The sequence below is a fragment of the Macrotis lagotis genome, chromosome 2 (assembly GCF_037893015.1).
Source record: "Macrotis lagotis isolate mMagLag1 chromosome 2, bilby.v1.9.chrom.fasta, whole genome shotgun sequence".
Taxonomy (NCBI): Eukaryota; Metazoa; Chordata; class Mammalia; order Peramelemorphia; family Peramelidae; genus Macrotis; species Macrotis lagotis.
The window spans coordinates 174,645,634-174,671,577 of NC_133659.1; the positions used below are offsets into that span (position 1 = coordinate 174,645,634).

A 25,944-nucleotide genomic window follows, 5' to 3' on the forward strand; every position below is an offset into this window, starting at 1 on the left:
TAGGGTAGAAAGGACCTCAGAAGCCATATCTAGGCCAACCCATTCCCTTCAAGAGGATCTCTTCTATATCTGGTGTCTACCCATTACTCACTCAAGACTTCCAATGAAGGGGAGTCCATTCCATTTTTTCCTAATAATTAATGATTCAGAGCATTTTTTCATATGGCTATGGATTGCTTTGATCTCATCTGTAAATTGCCTTTGCATATCCTTTGACTATTTGTCAATTGGGGAATGGCTTTTTGTATTTAAAAAATATGACTCAGTTCTCTGTATATGTATTTGTCAGAAATCATTAGTTGTAAAGACTGTTTCCCAATTTACTACATTTCTTTTGATCTTGGTTACATTGGTTTTATCTGTGCAAAGAGTCCATTCCATTTTTAAAGAGGTTTAAAGTTTCTTCTAAGTTCAAGTTTAAATGCCTCTCTGCAACTTCTATCCAATGATTCTAGTTCTGCTTTCCTTTTTTTTTTTGAGGCAGACAGGGTTAGGTGACTTGCACAGGATCATATAGCTAGTAAGTGTCTGAAGTCACATTTGAACTCTGGTCTCCCTGACTCCAAGACTGCAGTTCTATGCACTACACCACCTAGCTAACCCTAGTTCTGTTCTTTTTAGTCAAACAGAACAATCCTAGTTCAGCATCCACATGGCAGCCTTTCAAATTCTTACAAGATATGTTATAGTCCACCTCCATGGGTCTTCTCTTTTTTCAGGCTAAATTTCTCCACTCCCATCCTTCAGTTTCTAGTTGGTTACTTCCTAAAGCATGGTGCCCAGGAATGGACATAATTCTACATATTTATGATCCAAATAAGGCAGAAGATAGTAAAACTACCATCTTATCTTTGGAAATATCTTTCTTAAATTAACCAGAGACTGTATTATCGTTTTTGGCCACTGTGTCACATCCTTGGGCCTGTTGAACTTATACTTAACCTTAGGCCCATTGGATCTTCTTCAGATATGTTGCTTTCTCACCATGTCTCTCTCCAATGTATACTTGTGAAATCAATTTCTGGAAACCGAGTTTATATCCTTATTTATCTCCTTGATTAGAATGGAAGCTTCTTGAAGGCCAGAACAGGTCTTTACTCAGACTCCCAATGATCTTGAACAGGTCTAGAACCTCTAGAAGGGTATAAAGGAACCCGCTGATTTGACTCACCCACCTCTCTCCTTCCCTCTTCCCCAAGACGTCAGAGGCAATGCCAGCTAGCCCCCTGAAAAGAAAAAAAAAGCACGAAACACCTCTGTTCAAAACAGTTTATTTTATTTTATTTTTTTGTCAGACAAACACATTGATTTCTGGACCACAGTAGAGGATGGAAACCTTTCACAAACTTATTTATTTGAAAATACAAATATAAAATTATACTTTCCACATCTGAGATGTGAGAGACTGCCATCCACATAGTAGTTTTTACAACAGGGCTTTAAGTAAGCCACACACAAAGACCTGAAAGATGCTTGATATATATATATATAGATACATATATATGTATATATATAAAAAAAATACTCACTACCAAAGTTCTCATCAGTTTTATACTAAAGTATAAAAGTAAGGGTGAGGTCAGCCACAGTGCTGGGGAAAGTTTTATTTAGATACATTGATGTCCACATGAAATGCTTCAACTTGCATCCTAGTACACATGGAATTTCAACTTTACAATACACCATGAAGAGTGGGTTTGTTGACCCACCATACTCAGTATGACACTCACAGACTCCACACGGGATGGGACAGTATGTACAGAATACAATGACAGAGAGCCGCTGGGAGAGGCCTCTGAAGCTTTTTAACAATCTGTCCAGCCCAGCCCCCCTGCTCCTACCCCTACCTGACCCGGCTTTCCCAGATCTGAAATGAAATCTTGTCAAAGACAATCCATTTTGATTGTTTGGTAGCTCTTGGCCAGAGGGCTTTGATGAAGGGCCCTTCTGCCAACGGGGCGGTGCTAGTTGTGTGTGTGTGTGTGTGTGTGTGTGTGTGTGTGTGTGTGTGTGTTCATTTGGTTAAAAAAACAAACAAACTTATTACAGTATTAAAGTATTGCTTAACTTACAGAAGATCTCCTCATGTAGTGTCTGTGCCCAAGAGGTGGGCTGAGCTGAGTTCTGCGTATTCATACCATTAGGATGAGGACAGGAGGACCCGCCAGTGTATATCTATCTCCAATGTGCCTGCTTCTCCTTCCCTTCCTTGTTATCCCCTTCCTTGGGAAAATATCTTGGCCTGTGAAGCACATTCAAGAAAAATATTCTCCCCCCCCTCAAATTCCCTCTGTCCCTGCATGCCATTTCCAATAGACTAAAGATAAGTATGAGTTAGTGTTCTTTTTTTTGTAAACAATTTCATATGCAATATAATACAGAAAGCATGGCTGACCTTCAATAAAAATGTAGTAAACTATATTGCTTTATTCTTGATTATGCTGCAGTTAAGTAAGTGAATGGCAGAATGAAACAGTGTGGTTGGTGGAGGTGGAGGCTAAGTCCCTAGCCCTCGCTTGCACTAAAGATCAAAATAGGTTGGTAATTTTTTTTTTCCTAGCCAGAAAATAAAAAGAGAACAACTGAAAAAAGAAAGAAAAATAACAAAACAAAACAAAACCAAAACCAAAAAAAGAAAAAAACAAAAACAAAAAACTGAACACCTTTCAGGTCATTAGAACCAACAATTACCCAATGATTGAACTAGTCTAATAAGATGTGTGTAACATTTACTGGCTGTGGATTGCTGTAAGATGAGAAATTAAATGGACAGCAATAGAGCCATGCTACCTTAAAGTCCAAGCTACAAAGTTCAAATTAAAAACGAACATTATGAAGGATAGAAATGCAAAGGCCAGGTCAGGCTTCGTTTGAATTAAGCCAATGGGTGGTGGGGTGGGGTGGGATGAGGAGGGAGTCATGTGCTCAGTTTGGTTTTCCAATGGGGGTTGGGGTGGGATGAGGAAGGCTGGGCTTGTCCAAGTTTTCAAAGTGTTCCTGGAGAGAAGAACAGGAACTCTGTCCTCTCAAATACTGCCTTTCCTGGATGGGACAGGAAGAGGGTGTTGGAGCTACCCAACAAATGGCATACTCCTTCCATTGGGAGACAAGGTACTCTTGGGGGCCTGGGCAAATGAAATTAAATTGATAGAACCTAGCATGGTAGAGCTGGAAAGGCCCTGAAGGGTCATCCAGTCTAACCCTCTCATTTTACATTTGAGGAAATCAAGGCCCAGAGTGGTGAAGTGACTTGCCCAACTGGAAGCTGGATTGTCACACAAGTGGCTATTTCCCAAACTTGGGGAAGAGGGAGAAGTGATTGCCCAAATGGATTTCTCCCTCAAAAAAGGTGGTTCCCAGGTCACCATTGAGCTTAACTGAAACAAAGACGAGGCTGAACATCAGTGCTAAAATAAATTACAAAAAGCTTTCAAAATGGACTTCTAGATGATTGGGGCGGGGGGGACTAACGTGAACCTTAACCTAGGTAGCCACATTGAAACATATCAGATTCCACAAGATTTGTGCTATGGGCTACTGGGTCTCTTCAAAAGGTATATAAACATCTAAAACATATTCACACAGATTATCAATTTCTTCTGAACATTCTTAAAAAAATATTTTTTCTCTTAGTAAAATCATTTTAATATACCATGCCTCCCTCTTTTAAAAAATAAATTAAAAAAATCCAGTTTTGCATATCTAGCATTAGCATTTAAGGTAGTATGGCAGACCCCTTGAAAGTTAAGGGGGGGGCGGGGATCTACAAAATGCTGGGGAGTTTGCCAGCATTTTAACGTTGTGAGACCTTTGGTTAGTTGAAACCATATCAGATCAGAAAAAAAAAAAAAGAAAAGAAAAGAAAAAAGGAAAAGAAAAATAAAGAAAAAACAAAAAAGGAAAGAAAATTGACCTTAAAATTAAAAAAGACAATTAAAAAAGGAAAAAAAAACTGCCCCAAAATTAGCATTTTGTTTTCTTAAATAAGAGAAAGTTCTATCCTTACTGGTCCTAAATCTGAATAACTACATCTAATTTTTTTTAACCTTAATTACAATACACCTACCAATATGTACTAGAAGAAAGAGGAGAAAAAAAGTTACTACACTAGTATCAGGACAGCACGCTTACAAGATAGCCATTTTTATACATTATTAACAGACAATGGTCAACAAAGAATCATCTATGAGGTGACAGGGAATGAAGAGAAAACAAATGGTAGTACAGTACATCCTCAACATGGACAAAATATTAATAAAAAGTTCCCTGGCACAGACATTGAATCACAGGGAATTGACTTCCTTTTTATGTTGTTTTTTTTGTTGGTTTTTGTTTTTTGTGTTTTTTTTAAAGAACCATCTACTTTTATTGTTATTACTTGATCAAGTCTCAATATTTAAAAAGCGTCCAGCATTTTATACTTAACCTGGTTGTTCCAAAATAAGAAAGAACCCCCCCCTCCCAAAAAAAACCCCAAACAAAACCAAAACCCACAACAACCCTAAAATGTTATGTTGGAAAAACAAAGAGCATGATTCATTTTGTTTACTTAATCAGAATTGAGAAAGAAAAAAAAACCCAAAGCTTTTTTTTTCTTCCTTTTCATTCAGCATCATGGCGCCTCTTGCTTGAAGATGCTTTTGCGCTACCCTGCCTAGTGAATGCCTACGTTAGTCTACTCATTAGTAACATTTATAAAAATAGGAGTGCAGCAGCTCTTTATAATAAATGTCGCATTCAGTGTCTCATACTGGCTGTGCCTCGAGTACCAAATTTATAAACGTAACAATTTAAAAAAATATTAATAAAACTTGTCAATATCACGTTAAAAAAAGAAAAATATATTCACACTACAGTATGTTGTTGGTGTTGTTGTTGTTTAATGCCATCTACTGAGTTGTACTTTTCTATGTTGCTGTTGCAGGCCTATTTACCAATATTAAAAAAATTAAATTAAAAAATATCCTTCATCATAAGTATCTTTTCCCCAACTGAGGACCATATATTATAACAGCCAAATATTAAACATGTGCAAACAGGAAATTGTCAGTTTTTCCCACCAGTCACAGTGCAGTGATGTTTATACTTTTTAAAAATGTTTTAATTCTGTTTACATCTACAATAAATTAAAAACAAAACAAAACAAAAAAAAACTTCCCTAGTCTCTCTGGTGATACTCGCAGCACTGAGGTATTAAAAAAAAAACATAAAGAGTTTGTTTTCCTAATTTGTTAATGGAAAGAATAATGGATATAGGTATCATTAATGTGACTAGCCATCCCTGGCCCAAGGGCCCCAGACTAAGGGAAGGGGGAAAGAGAGGAAGGGGAGAAAGGAGGCAAGTGTCTTGGGCGACACTCGGAGGAGCTGAAATGATTGGACAATAAAAACGAATCTAATTTTTTAAATGACTAAAAAAATATGCCCTCCCCCCTCCCCCAAGCCAAACAGGTGTGCTTTGAACTTTAAATACGTTAAATATTAACATTGCTATCTTTTTCAAAGTCTCGGGAAAAGCAATATTTCATAGTTTAAATTAAAAAATACAACTAGACTGTTCATTGGAAGCTGTGTACAAAGGAGCAGTGAGTATGCTGGTGTGACACTAGTAGAATTCTTAGGTCTAACATACTGACAAACGAGAGCTAAACTGTGTTCTTTTTGACTTCATCAAGGGCAGCCCTGGCAGCTGATTGTTCTTAGACCTTAAAACTCAAAAATTGACCTTTTTTTAAAAAAAAATTATTTTCCTTTTTTGTTTCTTTCCGTGGATCATCAAACTGCCTGGGACTAAGTCCCTCACAAAAATATTTTTTTTCATTTTCTCTTTCTTAATAGTTTCTATGTAGTTAATGGAATCGTATTTACAGCACTTATTATTTTTTTCTCCAGAATTCACAATTTCAAAAAATCTTATAATATCACCTCTTTCAACAGAAAAAAGCACTTATAGAAAAGAAGGACGGCTGAAATGTTGTCGTCCTTACCTTATTGCCGAAAATAGATATACTTAGGTTAACAAAGAGACGTCACAAAAATGAATCGCTAAAGAGCCTGTTAGTTAAGCTATGATCTCGCTTCTAACAATGCAAATGAGAAATTTTATGCCCAACTCCCTTTCTGGGAGCTTCTCAACTTCGAATTTCAGAGTGTGCTAAAATTCCACCTGAAAAGTTACACAATTTCAGAATGGGCACCAAAAGGTTGAGAGTCACATTACCATCTCAGCATCCTTGAAGCAGGAACAAAACCAAAAAAATCACAACCAAAATAACTTTTTTTTTTAAAGAAAGTAAAATCCTTAATATAACAGTTATACTATGGTTAGCTTTCAAACTACATATTAAAGCGACGAAGCTACTAGACTATGTCAAAAACACTACCAAATGTGATTCAAAGATATTTAAAAGGATAGGTGTGTGTGTGGGGTGGGTAAGGATGGGACAAGGGGAGCCATCAGGAAAAAAACAAAAAAACCCACAAAAATCATGGATTATATACACATTTTTAAAAGCTGTTGTCTTATATAGTACAGCAGATTCATGAGATGATGAGATTGAATTCAACCCTCAGTCCGAAGTGAGCCATCTCCAGTGGGGGTGGGGTTGGGGAGTGAGGCTGGAGGTGTCCAGGTCTGAAGACATCACCTAAACAAAGGGCCACTCAGAAACTTCGCCCAGTCTTGCCTGGACATCCAGGTATGCTCTGTTGGAAAGGAGAGGACAGACACACCCAGAATGGGAACACATAGAGAGGGGTGGGGGGTTGGGGGAAAGAAGTGTTATTGGTAGGTGGGCTACTTTTCACACAGAGCTCTCAAAAAGTGACTTATCATGATAATCCATCATATGTCAGGGAAATGAGTCTCATCACCATTTATGTAATCCAGCATTTATGTATGTAATCATTTGTTGTCAAACTTTTTTGGTGTGTGAGGAACTCTTTGTAATCCATACAAATTTCTAGGGACTATCCCCTTCCCATCACCATGTGGAGGCCACCAGGATAGTAGCTGTAAGACCCTCCTCAATCAGTCGATACCCTTCAGCCCCATCCTCCAGGAGTACTTAGCTCACAAGACTAGATCTGGATTTGAGGGGATGCTGGCCATCCTGCTGATTTAATCCCCAGGGCATGTTTTATTATAGGTCTGGCAACCTTCAGTGATGCAGACAAAATGTACATGAAATATGTACATGCTCTGTAAGGATCAAAGTCTCTCTGAATCTATACTCGATTCCTATATCAAGGAAGAACAAATACACTCACTGATTATATTTCTGTAACCATGTCTATTCTTTTTAGGTTTTTTCTTTTAACCATGTCTATTCCAAAAGCTAGATATGTGTCTTATTAACAATGAAAGTATATGCAGCCACCAGCATATTTGAATTTCAGGTGAACTATGTTTCATAGACATGGACAAAATGCCAAATTCACAATGCACAAAAGGAATTCCTTTGAGCTTTGACTCCAATAGCAGAAACAGAATCATGGTTTGTGGACTTGCTACAATTCTTGTTCAGAGGGCGATAAAAGCTAGTGAGTGATTTGGTCCTAAGACTCATGACCTGTCTGCAATAACTCTTAGACTTTTGCTGTCATTTCATTCTTTGGAGTTCTTCTCTTTTGTGTCTTGCCCCTAGCTCCTTTTTTTCTCCCAGATTTTACCACTCTATCCTGGGAAGGGAAATTTATCACCAAAAGAGGATGGGCTCCAAGAGACAGTAAGGGTTGGTCCTAAAAAGCAATAAGGTGCTATGGGGGACCTGGAGGAGGGTGAGGGAAATGGGGTAAATATGTTACACTGCTTCATCCCTTTTTGGCAGAACAAGCAGCAGATGAAGTTGACTACCGATATCTGGCCCAGACTGATTAAAGAAGGTTTGGTCCTGCCCTCATCTGACTCCACCAAGACTTGGAATAATTCGAGACAACAAGAGCTCTCAGCCACATGGTTTCTCTCCTCAGTCTCTTGTGAATGACTCTCGTCTTCTGCCCCAAACCAGTCTTAATTAGTTGCGAGCAGCTCTCCACACAGTTAATAGCCTTGGGCTCAGGATGGCAATGAATATGTCAGGACTCACATGGTGGGTGGGTAGGGGAAAACTCAGACATATTATTTACTTGGTTAAAAGGGGAGCAGCACATGGGCAGCTGGATTAGTTGACATGATTTTGTTAACTTCCTTCCCCCTCCATCTAATATTTCATTCAAAAAACAAGCTTCCTCTGGCCAGCTACAACCTTCCTTACACCGCCCCCCCATACTAACATTAGATAACCTTAAGAAATTCTCTTAATTCTGCTTGCTCCTCTGAGGGTCTGTCCTATAGACCTACAGTGTCCTTTGCCACTCTGTGCCTTAGCTTCCCCCACCTGTAAAAAGTGGGAATTCAGAGCTAGAAGAGACTCCTGAAGCAACTTGTCCAAACCCCTCATTCTATAGATGAGGAAACTGAGGCCCAGAGAGGTTAAGTTACTTCTCTAAGAAAGAGAGCTAAGATACAAACATAACTCCTCATAACAACAGAGTCATAGAGCTCTTTTCTATTATATAATTATCCACCTTGCTTGCCTTTCCGGTGGGATGCCAAAAAGGTAGCTGAGGTGATGTGCCAAAACATGATGGAAGCTGTAATAAAGGGAAGGTATATTTTTTTTAAGGTAATTGGGGTTAAGTGACTTGCCCAGGGTCACACAGCTACTAAGTATCTGAGGCCAAATTTCAACTCAAGTCCTGACTCCAGGGCCAGTGTTCCAAGTACTAACCTTGCTGAATGGAAGGTATTTTATCAAGTCACTTGATTGGGCACTGAAATACCCATCTTATACCATGGCCCCATTTAGTGGCTAGCCCTGGGAAATATTAAAAAGAAGGTTTTACATCCAGCCTTAGGGAATGCAAATCTATCCTTTGGCTCTGAGAATCTGAGACTGGTTCTCTCTATGACTCACAATCCCAGCAAAGAATTAGATAGGTTGGGTCAACCTATGTCAAGTTCATAGAATCACAGGAATTAGAATTGAAAAAGTCTTTAGAGTATTTGTTGCCAAATAACCACATTCCTTCCTTGGTCTCTACTATGGTTTATTGCCAAAATAACAGAGATTACCAGCTCCTTCCGCCACTACATCTAACCCTAATACCGGTCACAAGTTGCAGGAAAAAGTTGTTCAGCATTGTACCCTAGTCCTAGACTCGTCCATTCTGAAGAGGGAAGGACATACAATGAAAATAATTTAAGTCCTAAACTAATATGGCAGAAGAAACACTCTTGGTGGTTTCATAGGAAGAAGGTTGAGTTCTCATCAATGATGCCTTCCTAAGGATGTTGAATATTTACTCACAAATGTGGATGGTAGAAAGTTCCCTCACTGTTCTCCCCCTCCCCCCTCCCCCCAACCTTTACATGATTCAAAAAAATGTTTAATTAACTTGAGCTCAGTTAAAAAGGTTAGGAAACTGGCAGTGATCCAAACTCATGTTAGGCAGGTGATGTCGTTAATTTAATTTGCTCAGGTTTTAGTGCTCTAATCTGGATAATTGCTCACCAGTTATAGGCAAAAAATGTTTTCTTTTCACTAAAACACTAAGTCCAGTTCTTTAACTGTAGAATTCCCATTGGTTCGATTCCCAATGAACACCGGAAAGACTCCGGAAATTGAAGATGGGAACTTACCCTACTCCAGGCCACAGGAGTTCCTAATCACTTGCACCCTCCCCTGGGATATTTCCTGGACCATTTTCTTTATCTGCCTCTTGGTGTTTATAAACCAGCAAACCCTCCCATGGCACATGACTGAGCACAAGATCTCCTTCCAGTTTCCCATAATCTTGATTACATTTCAAGAAAGAAAAGGGTGATGAGAAAAGGGAGGTGGAGAAGGAGATGAGGAGAGAGAGAGAGAGAGAGAGAGAGAGAGAGAGAGAGAGAGAGAGAGAGAGAGATTGAGACTGGAGATAAGGGAAGAAAATGAGAAAGAGAAAAGGGGCAAAACTGAAGCCGAGTGGGAGGAAAGATTTTGGAAAGGAAGTTGAAAGAGAGAAAAGTATTGAGTAGGTAGGGGAGGGTGTGAGGGGGAAGGGTGTGACCTTATATGTATGTTCAGCTCCCATACATGTATGGACACTCCCGGGCAAGGCAGAGATATATGGCAGAGACTTTAATACCTCAGAGTGAGATGGCAACAAGAGCACCTGCTCAATGGTATCCATTTGTAAAGGCCGTTGCAATCAAAGGTCCCTAAAATTGCATAATTGTTAAGGTCATCAGTGAGTGCACTATACATTGGAACAGATAGATTGTTCAAGGTGCTATACATTGAAATGGATTGGGAAATTCTTGGGAAAAGGAATTATCAATGGACTAGCTGTGGTTGCTAGCATGAATATGTCATTCTGAGACACCGCATCTTGAGGTCTTGGGATAAAGTCATCACTCTTATTAGAAGAGGGTGGGGGAAGGGAAGACCATGAGTACCTCTGTTCCCGAATAATAACAATAAAAGCACCATTGGCTCTGTCTCAAGAGAGATAAATTGAGAGCCAAATATGGAAGTGGCATTAGAATCAGAGATAGTGACATTGGCTAGATTGGAGAGGTTGGCAGTCTTTGGGTTCTAGCCAGTACCTTATAAGCCACAGGTAAAGGCTACTTTCTTCTATGGTTCTAGAGGTCTCATCTGGAGTTTAGTACACAATACTAAAAAATTGCCAAGTTGCATGGTGTTTTTTTTTTTTAATAGCAGGTCTATGAAGAAATCAAAACACCTGTTTTCATGAACAAACATCTTTCTTTAGGTAGAAGAGAGGAGTTAGGTGGCATTCTAAATGCTGAGAGCTGATCATTTAAATTGATGAAGCTAGGGACTAAATCATATTTCTTATTTGATGGCTCTTCTGCTCTGAGTAACCTAAGTGATATTAAGAAGGAAATTAAAAATGGACCTTGAGGTCAAGGGTCAAATGTGAAAAGCCTCTTTCATGGGAAAAGTGATTCTCACAGTATAAAGGAGCAGGTCTCCCCCAGACTCTAGCTCCCCAAATTCTGTCTCTTCTTACCTTCTTCAATCCAATTTCTACAATAATATCTGCTTACTTCCCCCAATGAGTCTTAGATTTTACTGAAGATGTTACCTGGGACTCCAGTCATTTCCCTATCTTGTTGAATTTTTCTTTTTGGTGGGGGGGGGGTGGATAAGGGTAAAGTAGAAAGTTTGTCTCTAAAATGGAAGAAAGGGGACACAGGGACAGTAAGTGAGCGGGCTCAGACACATTCATGCTCACACACACATGGGTAGTGCTGGGGAAGGACAATACAATCTGAAAACAGCATGCAAATTTGTTAAGCAAATTTCCATTGCCTGTATTAGTTAGATTATAGAACCACAGAGCATCATAAATAGCAAATGCATTTGGCTTCCTGGAGGCTGTGCCTTAAAAACTTGAGGGGGCCCCTGGACACCATAAAAAAAAATTAAAAACCTCAGAAAACAACCAGGACAGACTTTCATCACCACCCTCTAGTACTTCTACCCCAGACATACCTCCCCTGTGCCTTTCACCAGCTATAACCCTAGGGTGAAGCAGGCCAGGGGAGTGCATGGGAGCTCTACAGGTCTAAGATGCTGCCCTGGAAGAGTAGGCCATAAGGGTGACTTTCCAACATGGATGGATGATCACTGGAAAGATAAGACTTGGAAGGTAGGGTTTATTAAAAGATCCTTGCTCCCAGGTGGGGAAAGGAAAACTCATCCAGTTTGGTGATATCCCCTTGGCTCCACCCCCTCCCTACCTTTGGATCCTCTCAATACACTCTCCCTCCCAGCCAAAAGAGGTTGGAGGAGGATGAGTGGAGAGAAGGAAGGGGTGGGAGAAGAAAAGCCAAATACTTACAGCTATTCCATGGCTGAAGCCTGAGCCCGGCTGGGGGCTGGCTGCGCCTATATAATTCCCCACTCCGGAGTCCTGGCTTGCTGGGCCGTAGAGGTCAGCGACGGGTCCTGGGCTGTTGGCCCCAGGGAAGCCTCCTGGCCGCGCTGGGTTGGAGCCTGCCGGGGAAGCGGGCGCGCCAAAATTCGGTTGAGCACTGTAGCTATTCAGGACTGGTGTGCAGAGAATAAAGCTGGGTATGAGGCCAGAAGCCGGGCATGCACCGTTCATCACAAGCCAAACACTCGAGAAAATACAGCTGAGGCCCAACTTCTAACACTCAACCAAGGCCATGCGATAACATCAGCAAGGACTCAATAATAGTCAGCCCAGGCTACTACTAAGAAGCTCAGAGCTCCAAAAATATAAAGATAAGAAAAAACAATCATTCAACACACTATTGCAACCAACTGGAGGTGCTCGCTGCCCACCGAATTATCACAATAGAGAGAAATAGATATAGAGATATGTAGGAGAGATAAATATAAATATATAATATATGTATAAAGAGAGAAATATTATTTCACATCTGAGTTGATGCTCATGCACTCTTGTTCTAGATCTGGGCACGTTGAGACAGCATTCACATCCCATGCAAACTACAAAGGAACTAGTTTTAGACTACACATTGTGTTAATATTGATATTAAAACGGACAGCAAAGAAAGCAAATTGTGTCCAGAAAAAAAAAATCTTGGGAGGGGGTGGATATTTGGGAGGGGGAATTTTTTTGGTTGTGTTTTTTTTGTTTTGGATCCATTAGATGATATACTGCATTAAAAAAAAGACACACACAAAAAAAAAGATCTCTCACCCACCTCCTTCCCCACCCCCCACCCCCCAATCCATGCCTCTCCCTCTTCCCGCCTCCCCATCATTTCCAGCACTGCATGAACATTTTTTTGGACACTGAAACGTGGTCAGAGGATGTGGTATGTCATGGAAAGTTTGGGAGTCTTAAAATAACAGTAATGATGACAGCAAAGGAGTTCCTTCAGGTGTGGAGAGCAGGGGATGGAGGGGATGGGGAGAGGAGGCCTGGGGGGCTGGCAATAAAGCAGAGGAGTCAAAGATTTTGTAGGGCACCCACACACTCACCTCCTTAGGTAGAAGGAAAAGGGGGATTGCTTTTTGTCCCTTTTGTTGTTTTTTAAAAATTATTTAAAGAAGAAGAGAGAGAGAGAAGTGTGAATACAGAAAGTACTAAGTGAAACAGTTCAGAGCTGAAGCAGGATATATCTAAATGACTGGTTTCTCATAATAACCCCTGGAAGTAGGATATATGAATGAAGATAGGAGTAAGGGGAGAGCTAGGGAGGGAAATGCAGGGAGTGAGGGGGAGAGAGAGAGAGAGAGAGAGAGAGAGAGAGAGAGAGAGAGAGAGAGAGAGAGAATATGAATATACTATATACTTTTGCAAGAGAGATGCCAGGGGATTGGGGTCTTGCTAACTCAGAATACACCTTTGCTACAGAGAGATGCTGGGTCGTTGAGGTCTGGCTATGGAAGATAGTGGTCAAGTAGATGGGGCAGGAGGAAGACAACTGAAGACAATAGCAGTACCTTCCTTTTTGCCTCCAAACACCCCACCCCTACAGTTGTCTGCCCTCACCCCCACCTAGTAGCCTTCTCAAGCAAGGTAAACATTCCAATCACTCTCCTTTTATCCCCAGTCCCCAACTGACTTTCAATTATGAAATTCCACTCTGATTTTTTTTGGGGGGGTGGAGAGAAGGGCAAAGGAATGTGGTGAGTCCTAGGAAGGCACTATTTTACCCCTAGCCTGTTGAAGGAAGGAAAAGAAGGCCTGATCTTATCTCATAAAGGGTCAGAGAAACTTCTGCACAGATTTCTGGTTCACACCTGTTTCCCTTTTGCTACTTCCTTCAACTCTTAGGAAAAAAAAATACCCCCCTCCCCACCACTAACTTTTCAGAAATGGTTGTCTTAGATTGAGAGCTCCTTGAGGGCAGGGATTGGTTTTCCCTCCTTTATATTCTCAGGACTCAACGTAGTTTCTTGGCACATAGTTGACATTTAATAAATGCTTCTTAACTTGACTTGCCCCCTTTCTGGTTCACTACCATATTGAAAGGTATTAGCAATCAGGAAGGAAAAATAAAAGTCCATCAAAATCATTCTTTGGGAGAATATGGTTTGGAGGTATTTCCAAATCCTGCCTCCCTCCTTTTCTTAGGGCTGGAGGAGTCTATTGCTGTGATGTAACTCAAGAGGCAAACATATTTCTACCCAATCTTCAAGGTAGTGGTGGTGGCGTGGGTTGGGAGAGACCCAAACTAGGTGTAGTGGCAGAAGAAGTCAATAGTACAATTCAAAGTAAAAGGAGCAATGGAGGAAACCTGTCTGGGCTGTGGGGTATATAACAGAAGATGTAAGATCTGGAAAGAATTTTAGGGCTCATCTGGTCCAACTCCCTTGTTTATAGAGGAGGAAACAGAGGCCCAATGGCAAGAAATGACTTGTCCAAGGTCACAGAATAAGGCAGAATCATGTGAATTGAATTCAGATGCTTCCCCTGGCTACAAGTAAGACCCCTTTAGGAAAATTAATAAATTGGCCAGAGGAAAGAATAGGTTAAATACCCAAGAAAAAGCAAAAAATCAAAGACCTAAAGCACATAGATAAATCATTTTGGGAAAAAAATGTACTGGCCAACAAAGGGGCCTGGGATTTTTGAATATAAAAGATTAAACTTAGAGATAACATTTGGCTCCTCACTCACCGGGAGCAAACATCAAGCTGAGATATTCCAAAGGCTGCGTTATCTTCATCTAACACACTTTTTTCTTCTGGGCTTCAGAAAATGGAAATGGTTTTTGCTTTCCAATCTAACCAGGGAGATTTGTGCAATGAAATTGGTCAGTCCTGCTCCTGGCAGGGAGGAAAGGGGAAATATGGAGAAGAGAGGTAGCTATCCTTTTCTCTTTCCTGGGAAGACTCTGGGTAGGACCAGAAGGGATGGGGAGGGGATTCTCAAAATAGCTCATTCCCCAAAGTACCCTATTTTTTTGTCTTCTCCCCCTCTCCCCTTCAACCTCCATTTTTTCCTCCTTGGTAGAGAAAATGTCTGGGAAGCTTCAGAGAAAGGATAGAACATTCCCACAAATTCTAAAATCAACCCTGACAGATGCTGGGAGAAAGACTGCATGGTTATGCTCCAATTACATCCAAGTTGCCCCCTTGCCCCGCCAATCCTCCAGGCTCCAAGCAGTATGATGTTGCAGATTAATAATGAGACCTGAGAGTTTAAAAACAACAACCACTGCAAAACAAAACAAAACAAAACATAAAATCTGGGTTCATATCTCAGGTGTATCCATGTATTCTACAATCCAGTGACTAGTCTTCTTGCTGTTTTTTTTATATACTTTCCTTTACCACCTGCCTTCATACTGGTTGTCCCTTATGGCTGCAATGTTCTCCTATGTTATCTCTGACTCCTGACTCTTCCTGACTCAGCTCAAATTCCCTGTATTATGGCTGGTCTTTCTCAGTCTTCCTTTTCTTTGAGCCTTCCCTCTGAAACCGCCTTCTATTTATCTTGTCTATATCTCATATGTAAATAGTTGTTTGCATGTTGTCTTCCTCAATGAATGCAACCTTATTGCTTAGCACAGGTTAAGTTTCTTAAGTTCTACGTGCCTCAGTTTCCTCATCTATAAAATGGTGATAATATCTTTAGTACCAATTTCATAGACTTTTATTATGTTCAAGTAAGATAACCTGCACATGGTATTCTCCAACTTCAAAATATTTTAAAAACATCAGTTATTGTTGGTGTTGTGAGCAGTTGGAATAGTGGAATGGGAGGAAGAATGAAACCTGGAAAGGTCTGGATTCAAGATCTTCAATCTGTCAGTGCTCTAGGTTAGAGGTGTCAAATATGTAGTCTATTGCACCATCTATCTGTCCATGGTCTAGTCAAATGGGTTCCATTTCTATTTGAAATGGTTTAGGTAACTTTCTAAGCCATAAGTACTAAGCTGACTTGCTATGCTAGAGGGACCTTCCTCACTCCAAACCTTGCTTTATCAATGAATCTAGCTTATTTCCTATTGTTTTTATTATTATTATTATTATTATTATTATTACTAGATGTGCTTCACAAAAATTCATTTTGAGGCTAAGCTGCCTTTACCTCATCTCACAGGCATCCATCTGACTGATGATATCAAGAATGGTGCACAGACCAACAGAATGTATTACATCATAACCACCTAACAGACAAAGGTTAATAGACAAAACCTAGCCAAAAGAAACCAATGAAACACTTTGTTGGTGATAATTCATACTATGACTCATACAGAGACAGGTGGGGACCACAGGTACCATGGCCATCTTCTCAGTGACTCCTTGCCAAATGGCAGTAATTAGATAGTATCAATATTTTCTTTTCTTTTCTTTTCTTTTACTTATCACCTATTTTAGGATATGCCTGGTGGGACAATTTCAGTTTTGTATAGTGAAAGGAATCAGAACTTAAGAATCAGAAAGATTTAGGTTCTAATCTCAACTTAGAGAGCAATGAACAACTCTGTTCAAATAACTATACCTCTCATAGCCTCAGTTTCTTCATCTATAAAATTGGTATAAAAGCCAGATCTACCTCATATTAGTTCAAATGAGATTTTTCTCTCTTTTGGTCTGGCTCTCTCCCTCTCTGTCTCAGTAAATCTTAAAAGACTATATAAATGTGAAATACAATTATTTTTTATCAAGGCTGCCCCAAAGGAATTAGATCCAAGTGCAATCAACCTGGCTCTCACAACCTTTCTAACCCTTCCCTTGATTCCTCAGTAGAAGGCAAGGAATGGAACCCTACATTTTTTCAGGCTGCTGGAAGAGGGTTCCTAACATTTGTAGAATCATTAATATCATTGGCAGTGAATTCCTTCATTTCTTTATCTAGAGCTAGATGGTACCAAAGTCTTTTAATTCAATTCCTTCAATTTACAAGAAAGGAAAAGGCCCCCGAGAGGTTAAATGACTTCCCAGAGTGACTCAAAAAGCAAATGATGGACTTACCCCCTTTACTTCTTGAAAAAGGAGAAAACACCTCTTCTTTCAGGCCCCAAAGTGCTGAAGCACACAGTAGGTGGTCAGTAAATGTTGGTTTAACTTGCTTTGACAATATCCTCAGAGACATAATTGGGGAAAACCTATGCTGCTTGAAGAGAAAAGCCCTCTTCTAAAATGAATAGGTTTGAAAACAGAGGAAAAAAATAGGGCACAGATACTTTTCTCCATAAAAAAACATCGTCAGGCACTGTTCATTCCCATGGTGGAGATGTATTAAAAACAAGATAATTTTCTTTTTACTGAAAGTCAATTTAACACTACAAACTGAACACCAAGCTGACTACCTGGAAACTAGTTCCCTGGGGTCTTTGCACCTCCTGCCATTCTTGTATAAACAGAAAGGGACGGCATGAAATGCCCAGACTTCCAGAAAGCAGCCAGCTATGGAGGAACCTTTAAAGGAATGTCTGTAGAGCCAACGTCCTTGCTTTCAGGAAGCATATAGTCCAAAGTATCATCAGTTATACATAGTGGGCCTAGAGGGAGATGTGTAGGGGTAAGGCAAGGAACCTGAAGTATTAAATAATTGACTAGTAATGTAACATAGGTCAATAACTTTATAAACCTTAAAGAGCTATAAAAATGATATTATTATTTTAAAAATAATATTCTAGAAAATGGGTCAGAATCTGGGACTAAGCAAGGTCAGATGTGTAGGGCATTGGTTTCATTCAACTGTGTTAGCTGTTCCCTGATTTATAAATTAGACATTTTGCTTCTAATTCTAGAGAGGGAATACTTTGAAATCCCTTTTAGTCTCCACTGAGTCTGTCTGGGACTAGGACAGGGGTGGGAATGCCTTGCTTTTAGGCTGCAAAAGGCCCTTGAAATCATTTGGTTTCTGCTGATAAGGCAACAAAAGGCCAGACCTGAAACTAAATAAATCTAGGAGTTTTTAGCAGTGAATTAATTAAATGTTTGACCAAATATAGCAGACTAATTTTTAAGTTGATAATTTTGTATGGTCCAAGAATGATATTGTAAATATCCAAATAGCCCTTGGCAGAAAAAAAGGGCCTCTACCCCTGATCTAGGGGCTCAAAGAGAGTTGGATCGAATGAACAATACCCCATCATCACATTGTTTCCTCCTTGCTGACTTTTGGCCAAGCCCTGTCATGCCTCTGGGACTTCAAAATTCAACCAGGATGGGCCTAGAGAATGAATTCTCTATCCATCAAAAGTGCAAGCGAAGAATAATTGGGCTGGTAGACCTGTTACTTACTAAAAACCATATGTAAGCAGGACTAGTTCTGAGAAAACATTCTATATGAAAACCTTCATTTTGGGATCATTCATCCTGAACAGTTTCTAACCAAGCCTCCATTACTATGGATATTTGACCATTTATCAGTCACTTTTGTTGTTGTTAAGTTGTTTTAGTCACATCAGGCTCTTCATCACACCATATGGGTTTATCTTGGCAAAGATACAGGAGGGGTTTGGCATTTCCTTCTTCAGATCATTTCATAGATAAGGAAACTGAGGCAAATAAGGTTAAGTGTCAAAGGTCACAAAACTAATGTCTAGGACTGGAACTGAGGTCTTCCCCCAGGGCTAGTGTTTTGTCCACTACTCTACCTTGTCAGTCACTAGTTCCTTGGAATAATGAAAATGCAAGAAAATGGGGCTCTCTTGTATTCAATGCCAAATGTCCTATAAAGCTAAATTAGGAATAATGGGAAAGCAGTTCTGGAAAGATTGTATTTTCAAAAATTAAAAGGGTTACTAATGTGTAACTCAGGGGGTTAGACAAAATGATTTCTAAAGTCCCTTTCAGTTCTGACATTTTAGAGTCTCAGGAAGGAAAGAAAAGAAAGGGAAAAAAAATAAACACTTATTAAATATCTTTTTAGTTCCAGGTACTGTGCTAAGAGCTTTTCAGATAGGATTTCATTTGATAAGTTCTATGTAAAATAGGGCACACCCAAAAAGTGCTTAAAGTCAAATAATAATGGGGGGGGGAGAGAAAGAGAGAGAGTGTGTGTTTAATGACACAGTGAATAGAGTACTGGGTTTGGAATCAGGAAGACATCCTCATGAACACAAATCTGGTCTCAGACACATACTAACTTTATGACCTTGGGTAAGTCATTTAACCCTGTTTGTCTCAGTTTCCTCATCTGTAAAATGAGCTGGAGAAGGAAATAGCAAACCATTCCAGTATCTTTGCCAAGAAAGTTCCAAATGGGATCACAGAGAGTTGGACACACCTGATATGCTCAATAACAACCAGAATATGTATAAGATTTGCAAAGTGCTTTTCTATATTATGTATATATTGATTCACACAATCCCTTCATGAGGTAAGCACTATTATTATATACATTTTACAAATGAGAAAACTGAAGCTGACAGTGATACACCCAGCATCACACAATGATGAAGCTGGATTTGAATTCAGGTCTTCTAACAACACTGCCATAACTGACTATGCATTGAACTTAGCTGTAAAATTCCTGAGGGCAGGAAGCTGGTTTTACATCTTAGAATGGATCTAGGACTTCAGAAGCAGTATAGATATCCCCTTAGGAATGGACTGTGGCTTCCTTAGGAAGTCATAATTTTTTTGAAGCAAAAAATTGAAGAAATAAAGTTCATTTTTAATTATGTAGGGCTTTCCCCCCACATTTTGGGGGGATCTTTTATCAGTGTACAAAATGGATTTCTTTTATATAAACACAAGACTATATTAACTGACTATAACTACAAAGTCAGTCAGCTATTTCTTTTGCTTCCCTCATGTTCTCACCAATGAGCCTGTCTAGATGGTTAGCCCCCTCCTTGCCCTGGTTCCTGATCTGGCTCCCCAACTCATTCCCTGTGTGACCTTGACCCAGTTGACACAGCTCTCAAGGTCACAACTTCCACCTTATATGAAAATATGATCCTTTTCCTTAAGCAGTGTCTCACTTTTCTTAACTAAAATGAGAGAGAGAGCTTAGAATCATCTTAGAATGTAAATTCCTTTCTAGTAGATATTGGTTTTTATTTATTGCAAGGCAATGGGGTTAAGTGTCTTGCCTAAGGTCATACAGCTAGATAATTATTGAGTGTCTGAGGCTACATTTGAGCTCAGGTCCTCCTGACTCCAGGGCTGGTGCTCTATCCACTGAGCCACCTAGCAGGTACTGTTTTATTCTTTATAGTCATCCCTGCCCCCCCCCCAAGGTCTGACATACTTTAGGCACATAATAAATACTTGTTGAATGATTGACCCAGTCCAGTAAGCTCATTTTGATAAAAGTATGATAGGTAATTTGTATCTTTAAGTTGAAGAATCTCAGAAGGAACCTTAGAGAGGCTGCCTAATTCAACTCTTCCCCTCCTCAAAGTCCCCAACAAATTGCCTATCTAGCCTTCACCTGAATACCTCCAATGAGAAGAAACCCATTGACTCAGTGGGCTTTTGGAAAGAACTAATGATTTGGAAATCTATGACAAGTTTGACTGGAGATGATGATGCTCGATTGTTTTTCATGTTTGCCAAGAAAAACCTGAGTAGAGAAAGATTTCAATTAAAACATAAGTTTTTACATTGGACAAAAAATAGATTTCTTACCCATCAGTAGACAAAACGAATTCAAGTGCATATACTCAAAGAGAGTGGAGGTAGAGTGGAGCCCATGCCCCTGAGAAAAGACTATACATCTGTTCTAGGAGGTTTCACATTGATTTGTCCAATGCAGGAAGGTCAAACCAGATGGTCATCTCAAGGTCTCTTCTCACTCTAGGGTTTTAGAGGAAATCATGTGGCAACTATCTGTACTTGGCTCTGTTTGGTACTAGGATGAGAGAGTCATTAGGGATGGGAAGCAGTATAGAGAAGCCTAGGAGGACAGAGCTGCTGTAGTATTGGATTGGAGAAGGCATCCTGCCACTAAAACTGGAAACAACTGGCATTGAAAATAGTTCCAACTTCTTAAGCAATGCCATGTGGATCAGAGCAAGTCTAAAGGCATGGCATGGTAAAGGGGCATGGGGGTAATGTCTCATAAGGTAATTCTGAGATAGATGCACTGATTCTCTGGTCCTAAGGATAGGAAGAGTGAATGGAATGATTATACAGCCCTTCAAGTTCCTAGAGGAACTGGTCTTAAGGGGAAACAGGGGTCAAGCAGGAGCCTCAATTTTTCTACTTTTTGACTGATTTCACATTTCCCCAATAGATGAGGTCAATATTACTATCAGCTCTCAATTATCTATTTTGTAGACTATTTGTAGCCAAGGTTTAATCTCAGGCTAGATTTTCTTTGACCCTCTAGCATGTTTCTGGGCTACATCCCATTTGCTACCCAATGTGTGCTCAGGAACTGCAAACTAATTTGAATATCAGTTCATGCAAAACATAATTAGGAAGGCAAATAGACTGCCAAAACCATAATTAATTACACAATACATTCTCATGCCAAATAAAAAATAATTTCTGGATTCTGCCACTGTTCCCCTCCATCAGTATGAAAAATTGAGTTGACTGTATTATGGCCTTAAATCGTGACCTCCAGGAGGACAGAACTAGGTTTAAACCTTAAAAGGTATACCTTCTTCCTGCACCATCCTAATAAAGATATAGTCATCTTATGCGTATGTCATAAAAAGACGAACTGATGGAGGAGTGTGTGTGAAGCAAGGGTTGGCTTTGACAGAAAGGCTAATGACAGAGAAAGGGATACTACAAAGATAAAAGCTGTCAACTATTAATGCTTAGTCATGAGTTTTATATTCATATAAAAATGAATATTGTGCATTTCAGATGTCATTCTGAATCCTTAATAGACTGGAAACTCCCTAAGGGAGGCCTGTCTTGTTTTAATTAATAGTTGAGTAGATTACAAATTACCTTAGATGTGTCCATTAGATCATTTGAACCCATGATGTAGGTATTTCTGGGAGAATGTCTATAGATGAGAAATCTGAAGCTCAGAGTGATTAAGTAACTATCACATAGTGCCAGAGCTACTATTGGCAATGGGATTTGAATCCAGGTCTCTCTTGACTGAAAGTTCAATGTTCTTTTCAATGGGCTATTAGACTGGAAGCAAGGCAAGGACTGGGAGTTTTTTCTACAGAACAGTGAGAATCCTCATCAGATTGAGCCTCCTCCAGGGTAAGGACTTTGTTTCCCTTCTATGAATGTATCCATTTATTTCAATGTATCTTGATTTTATTGGTACAGAGTGTCCCCTGTGATGTTTCCTCTAACAATTTCTATCCCAAAGATGCCAGATTAGTACCTTTTCTACAACAAAACAGGAGTTCTTAATCTGGGGAATCTATGAACCTCAAAAAATGTTCATCCATCCAGCTAAACTGTATTTAATCCTAATTGGTTTGCTCTATAAAACCTTTTTTTTCTTTCTTTTCTTATTTTTTTTGGGGGGGGGGGGGGTGTTTTGCAAGGCAATGGGGTTAAGTGCCTTGCCTAAGGTCACACAGCTAGGTTAATTATTAAGTGTCTGAGGGGATATTTGAACTCAGATCCTCCTGACCCCAGGGCCTGTTGCTCTATGCACTGTGCCACCTAGCCACCCTATCAATCCCATGTATTTTACTTTATGCATTTAAATGCATTATTCTGAGAGGGGGGTCTATTTGTTTCACTATATTCAAAGGGATCCACATTACCAAAAATAAGTTAAGAACTCCTTCCTTGAGAGAACTGCTGGGGCTTTGAATGTTAAAATGACTTCAGCATGTCAGAGGTAGAACTAGACTCTCTACCCATTACATTGTGTTGCCTCAGTATTCTTCAAACATGATTCTGAACACTGTAGATTCATAATCCATGGGGTTTCCTATCTCCTGTGGACTCTGACAAATTAACAGAGAAAGCTGCATATTCTTCTCCTCTTGGGGATCTGAAGAACAAAAGCTGGAGAGGCTCCAGGCCCCAGACTAGGGAAGGGTCCAGGAAGGACAGGCAAAAATAGGGGTTTATCTCTTCTGTCATCTGCTGAACTTCAGCAGCAGTGTGGTGTCCACTAACAAATTAATCCAGAGGGCTGGATGCAAAAGGTCAGCAAAGACAAGATAAACTTGCTTCTGATAAACTGCAGAGAAATATCCAGCCAGCTCTCATTATGACTTTTGCTTTGAACTGTGAGCTTGGATTACATTCAGAAAATTGGCCTGGTTCTAATGGCATTCAGGAGAACCCCTATTTCCATTGACTCTCATTGGTCAAAGGGGTGTCCTAGGCAAAGCCCTCTTCACACAGCTCAGTCTTTAGGGTGGAAAGAATGGGCCAGTCTGGGGCAGGAGAAAGTAGGAAAGAACAAAAGGGAAGATGATTATTGTCCAATCTGGGAAAATTACTGGACACGATAAATTAGAATCAAATCAGTTTTGAGAACTAGATGCAGGAGCAATTAATTATATACATGATAAATGGTTAAGCTAACATTAAATACGGAAAGTTATAGAAGGGAGAACTCTTCCACCTCTTCCCACCCCAAATTAGGGAGGGATTAACAGGTAAGAGTCATTATGGAGCTATTTCTCTTCTGTATCTGTTTTTACACACAATAATTATGGCTTAACTGCAAACTTTGTCAACATCACCTGGGAAATCTCCATTTTATCTGGAGGAGACATTGCTAAATCTTAAGTCTTACCAAGAATAAATAAGAAGTAGCTGAGTATTAATTTCCCCATTTTCCTATCACCCCCCCCCAATTCTAAATGTGGGAAAATGCCAGTTTTGGGTTTGTTCTTCTAACACTTAGCAGCATTTAACCCTTTTCCCCTCCACCCTCTTTTTTGACTAATGCTAGAATTTGCCAGCTAATGGTGATATTATTCAGATTTGAAAGCAAAGTTGCTTCTTACTCCTTCATAGGTTTTAATATATTACAAATCAAATAAAATCATGCCTAATGTATTGACTACTTAAAGCAAGAATTTGACATAGCAAAGCTGACTATGTGTTCATCCTGTCTGTCAGCATCAACGTTCTTCAGAAGAGTACAATGATACATAAACCTGTTAGAGAAATGCTTTGAGACCAAACCCCAAAGGAAGGTATGAATCTGTCTACTTCTCTAAGAGTGATATAATTTCAATACTACAGAGTGTTTCTATCTCAACTGTACTTCACTAAGAGTCATCCAAACTAACGGGCCATGTAGGCAGATGTGTATAGACAGATGTGCTATATAGGCAGGGAAGGGGTATTCATGCATCTGCACACTTCCCCACAAAGTTTAAACAAGATCATATTGATCAGAGTTAGGAGTTTGGCAGAAGAAAGACTAAAACATGGGCTTACCCTAGCAATATGGAAAGTAAGGAGATATCTGCAACCATAGGGAAGTTCTTTAAATTATCTTGGAATCTCAGTTTCTTCATCTAAAAAAATGAGGATGATAGTCCCTAACTTACAAGGTTGCTAGGGATAGTACCAGACCTGTAATTTTACTGGTGAAGGTACACCCTTTACCAATGTAGGGTGGATCTTGCTTGCAATTTATAGTGACTTCCTTAGTTGCCTATGCCAGTTAAGTGACTTAGTTGAAATCATATGGCCAGTATGTGCCAAAGGCATGCCTTGAATCTGGACCTTCCTGGCTCCAAAGCCAGCTCACTCTCTACCAAGCCACTCTATCTCTCACAGGGTTTTGATTATCAAATGAGATCATATCTATACATTTTAAAAAAACACTATATAAAAGCCTATCATCTAAGTTCTTCTCTGGGAGTCACACTATGAACAGAGATTATCCTTTGTCTCAGAAGGCAAAAGACAGAAAATGGAACTGATAAATCCTGATGATGGAGGAACTTCATTCCCACCAGACCTACTATACCAATAAATTTAAACCCAAAGGCCAAGGAGTCAGGCTGAGTCTGAACAAAATCAGTCTAAGATCAAACGAAAACTATTTTGGAGTCCAGTCTTGGATTTTCCTGTTCATAGATTCCAGGCTGGGGCCCAAAGGGCAAACTAATTGCTTTGTTATTTTGCTAAGTTGCAGAGGAGACCTAGAGGTTAGACAGGCTGCTCGGTGTTCAAGCATTCCAAAAACATTCCCAGGCACTTTTGGCTGATAATGGAAAAACTAGGATTTAACCTTACAAAGGAAATATTTCAAGAAGCAGCATGAATTAGAAAATCCACCCTGATATCCAACCCAAGCAGGCTGGCCTAGGCTGGTAAGCTTTTAGGGAAAAAGTTCTGATCACTAACCCAGCCTTGTACAAAGTATGGGAAGCTTCTACCTATCCATCTGGCTATCTCTTGACAGACAAGAAAACACCAACCAAAGAAAATGAATGTTTACTGTCTGTGAGACTGTGTGCCAGCAGGCAGGGTTTATTAACACCTGAAATTTTGCCATGGCAAAGACAGGTTAGAACTGGTAAGAAGCAACCAATGAGGAAGTACAGGGAAAAAAACCAAGTACTACAGACTACCAAAGTGCCACTTGACACAGGCTGCCAACCTTGCTAGCATTAATAGGCAGTTACCAGGAGCAGCAGTTGCTTGGAAATATCCCTGTCTCTGGGCAGCATCAACTGGGGAGGTGACGCACATTATGAGGTTGTGGCTGAAGTGCAGATACCCTTGTTTCTTTATTTCTTGCTACCCTAAGAATCAAAACATATAGGCAGATGGTAAAGAAAGGGTTTGTGAGACTTCTTCCCCCCCACCAATTGCTGTAATTTTCTTTTTATTTGATGCAGAGTATTCTCTATTCTCTATTTGCCCTTCACAAGCCTGACCATATTACATTCCCCTCCTCCTCAAAATCCAGTGGTTCCCTATCACATCCAGGATCAAATATAAAATCCTCTATTTGGTGTTCAAAGCCCTTCATAAGCTAGCGCTTCCTCCCCCTCTTCCCCACTTCCCAGTCTTCTTACACCTTATACTTTGCTCCCTCATGTACTCGGTGATTCAGTGTTACTGGCTT

The 25,944-nt window shown here is 39.9% G+C and overlaps 1 protein-coding gene across 8 annotated transcripts in view; it reads right to left on the reverse strand.

The window, feature by feature from the left end:
• Positions 1-1,968: 1,968 nt before the first annotated feature.
• The window catches only part of MSI2 (musashi RNA binding protein 2), a 518,635-nt gene continuing 494,659 nt past the window's right edge, over positions 1,969-25,944 (reverse strand). For 2 of the 8 annotated variants that reach the window (XM_074223647.1, XM_074223644.1), the window contains exons 12-14: positions 11,899-12,053; positions 10,174-10,246; positions 1,969-6,705 (exon numbers count right to left, since the gene is read on the reverse strand). In XM_074223647.1, the coding sequence (XP_074079748.1) occupies positions 10,205-10,246; positions 11,899-12,053 (197 nt within the window). In that variant the 3' untranslated portion in view covers positions 1,969-6,705; positions 10,174-10,204. Of the gene's footprint in view, positions 6,706-10,173; positions 10,247-11,898; positions 12,108-25,944 lie in introns of all 8 variants that reach the window. The other 6 variants (XM_074223645.1, XM_074223642.1, XM_074223646.1 and 3 more) reach the window with 3 other exon arrangements.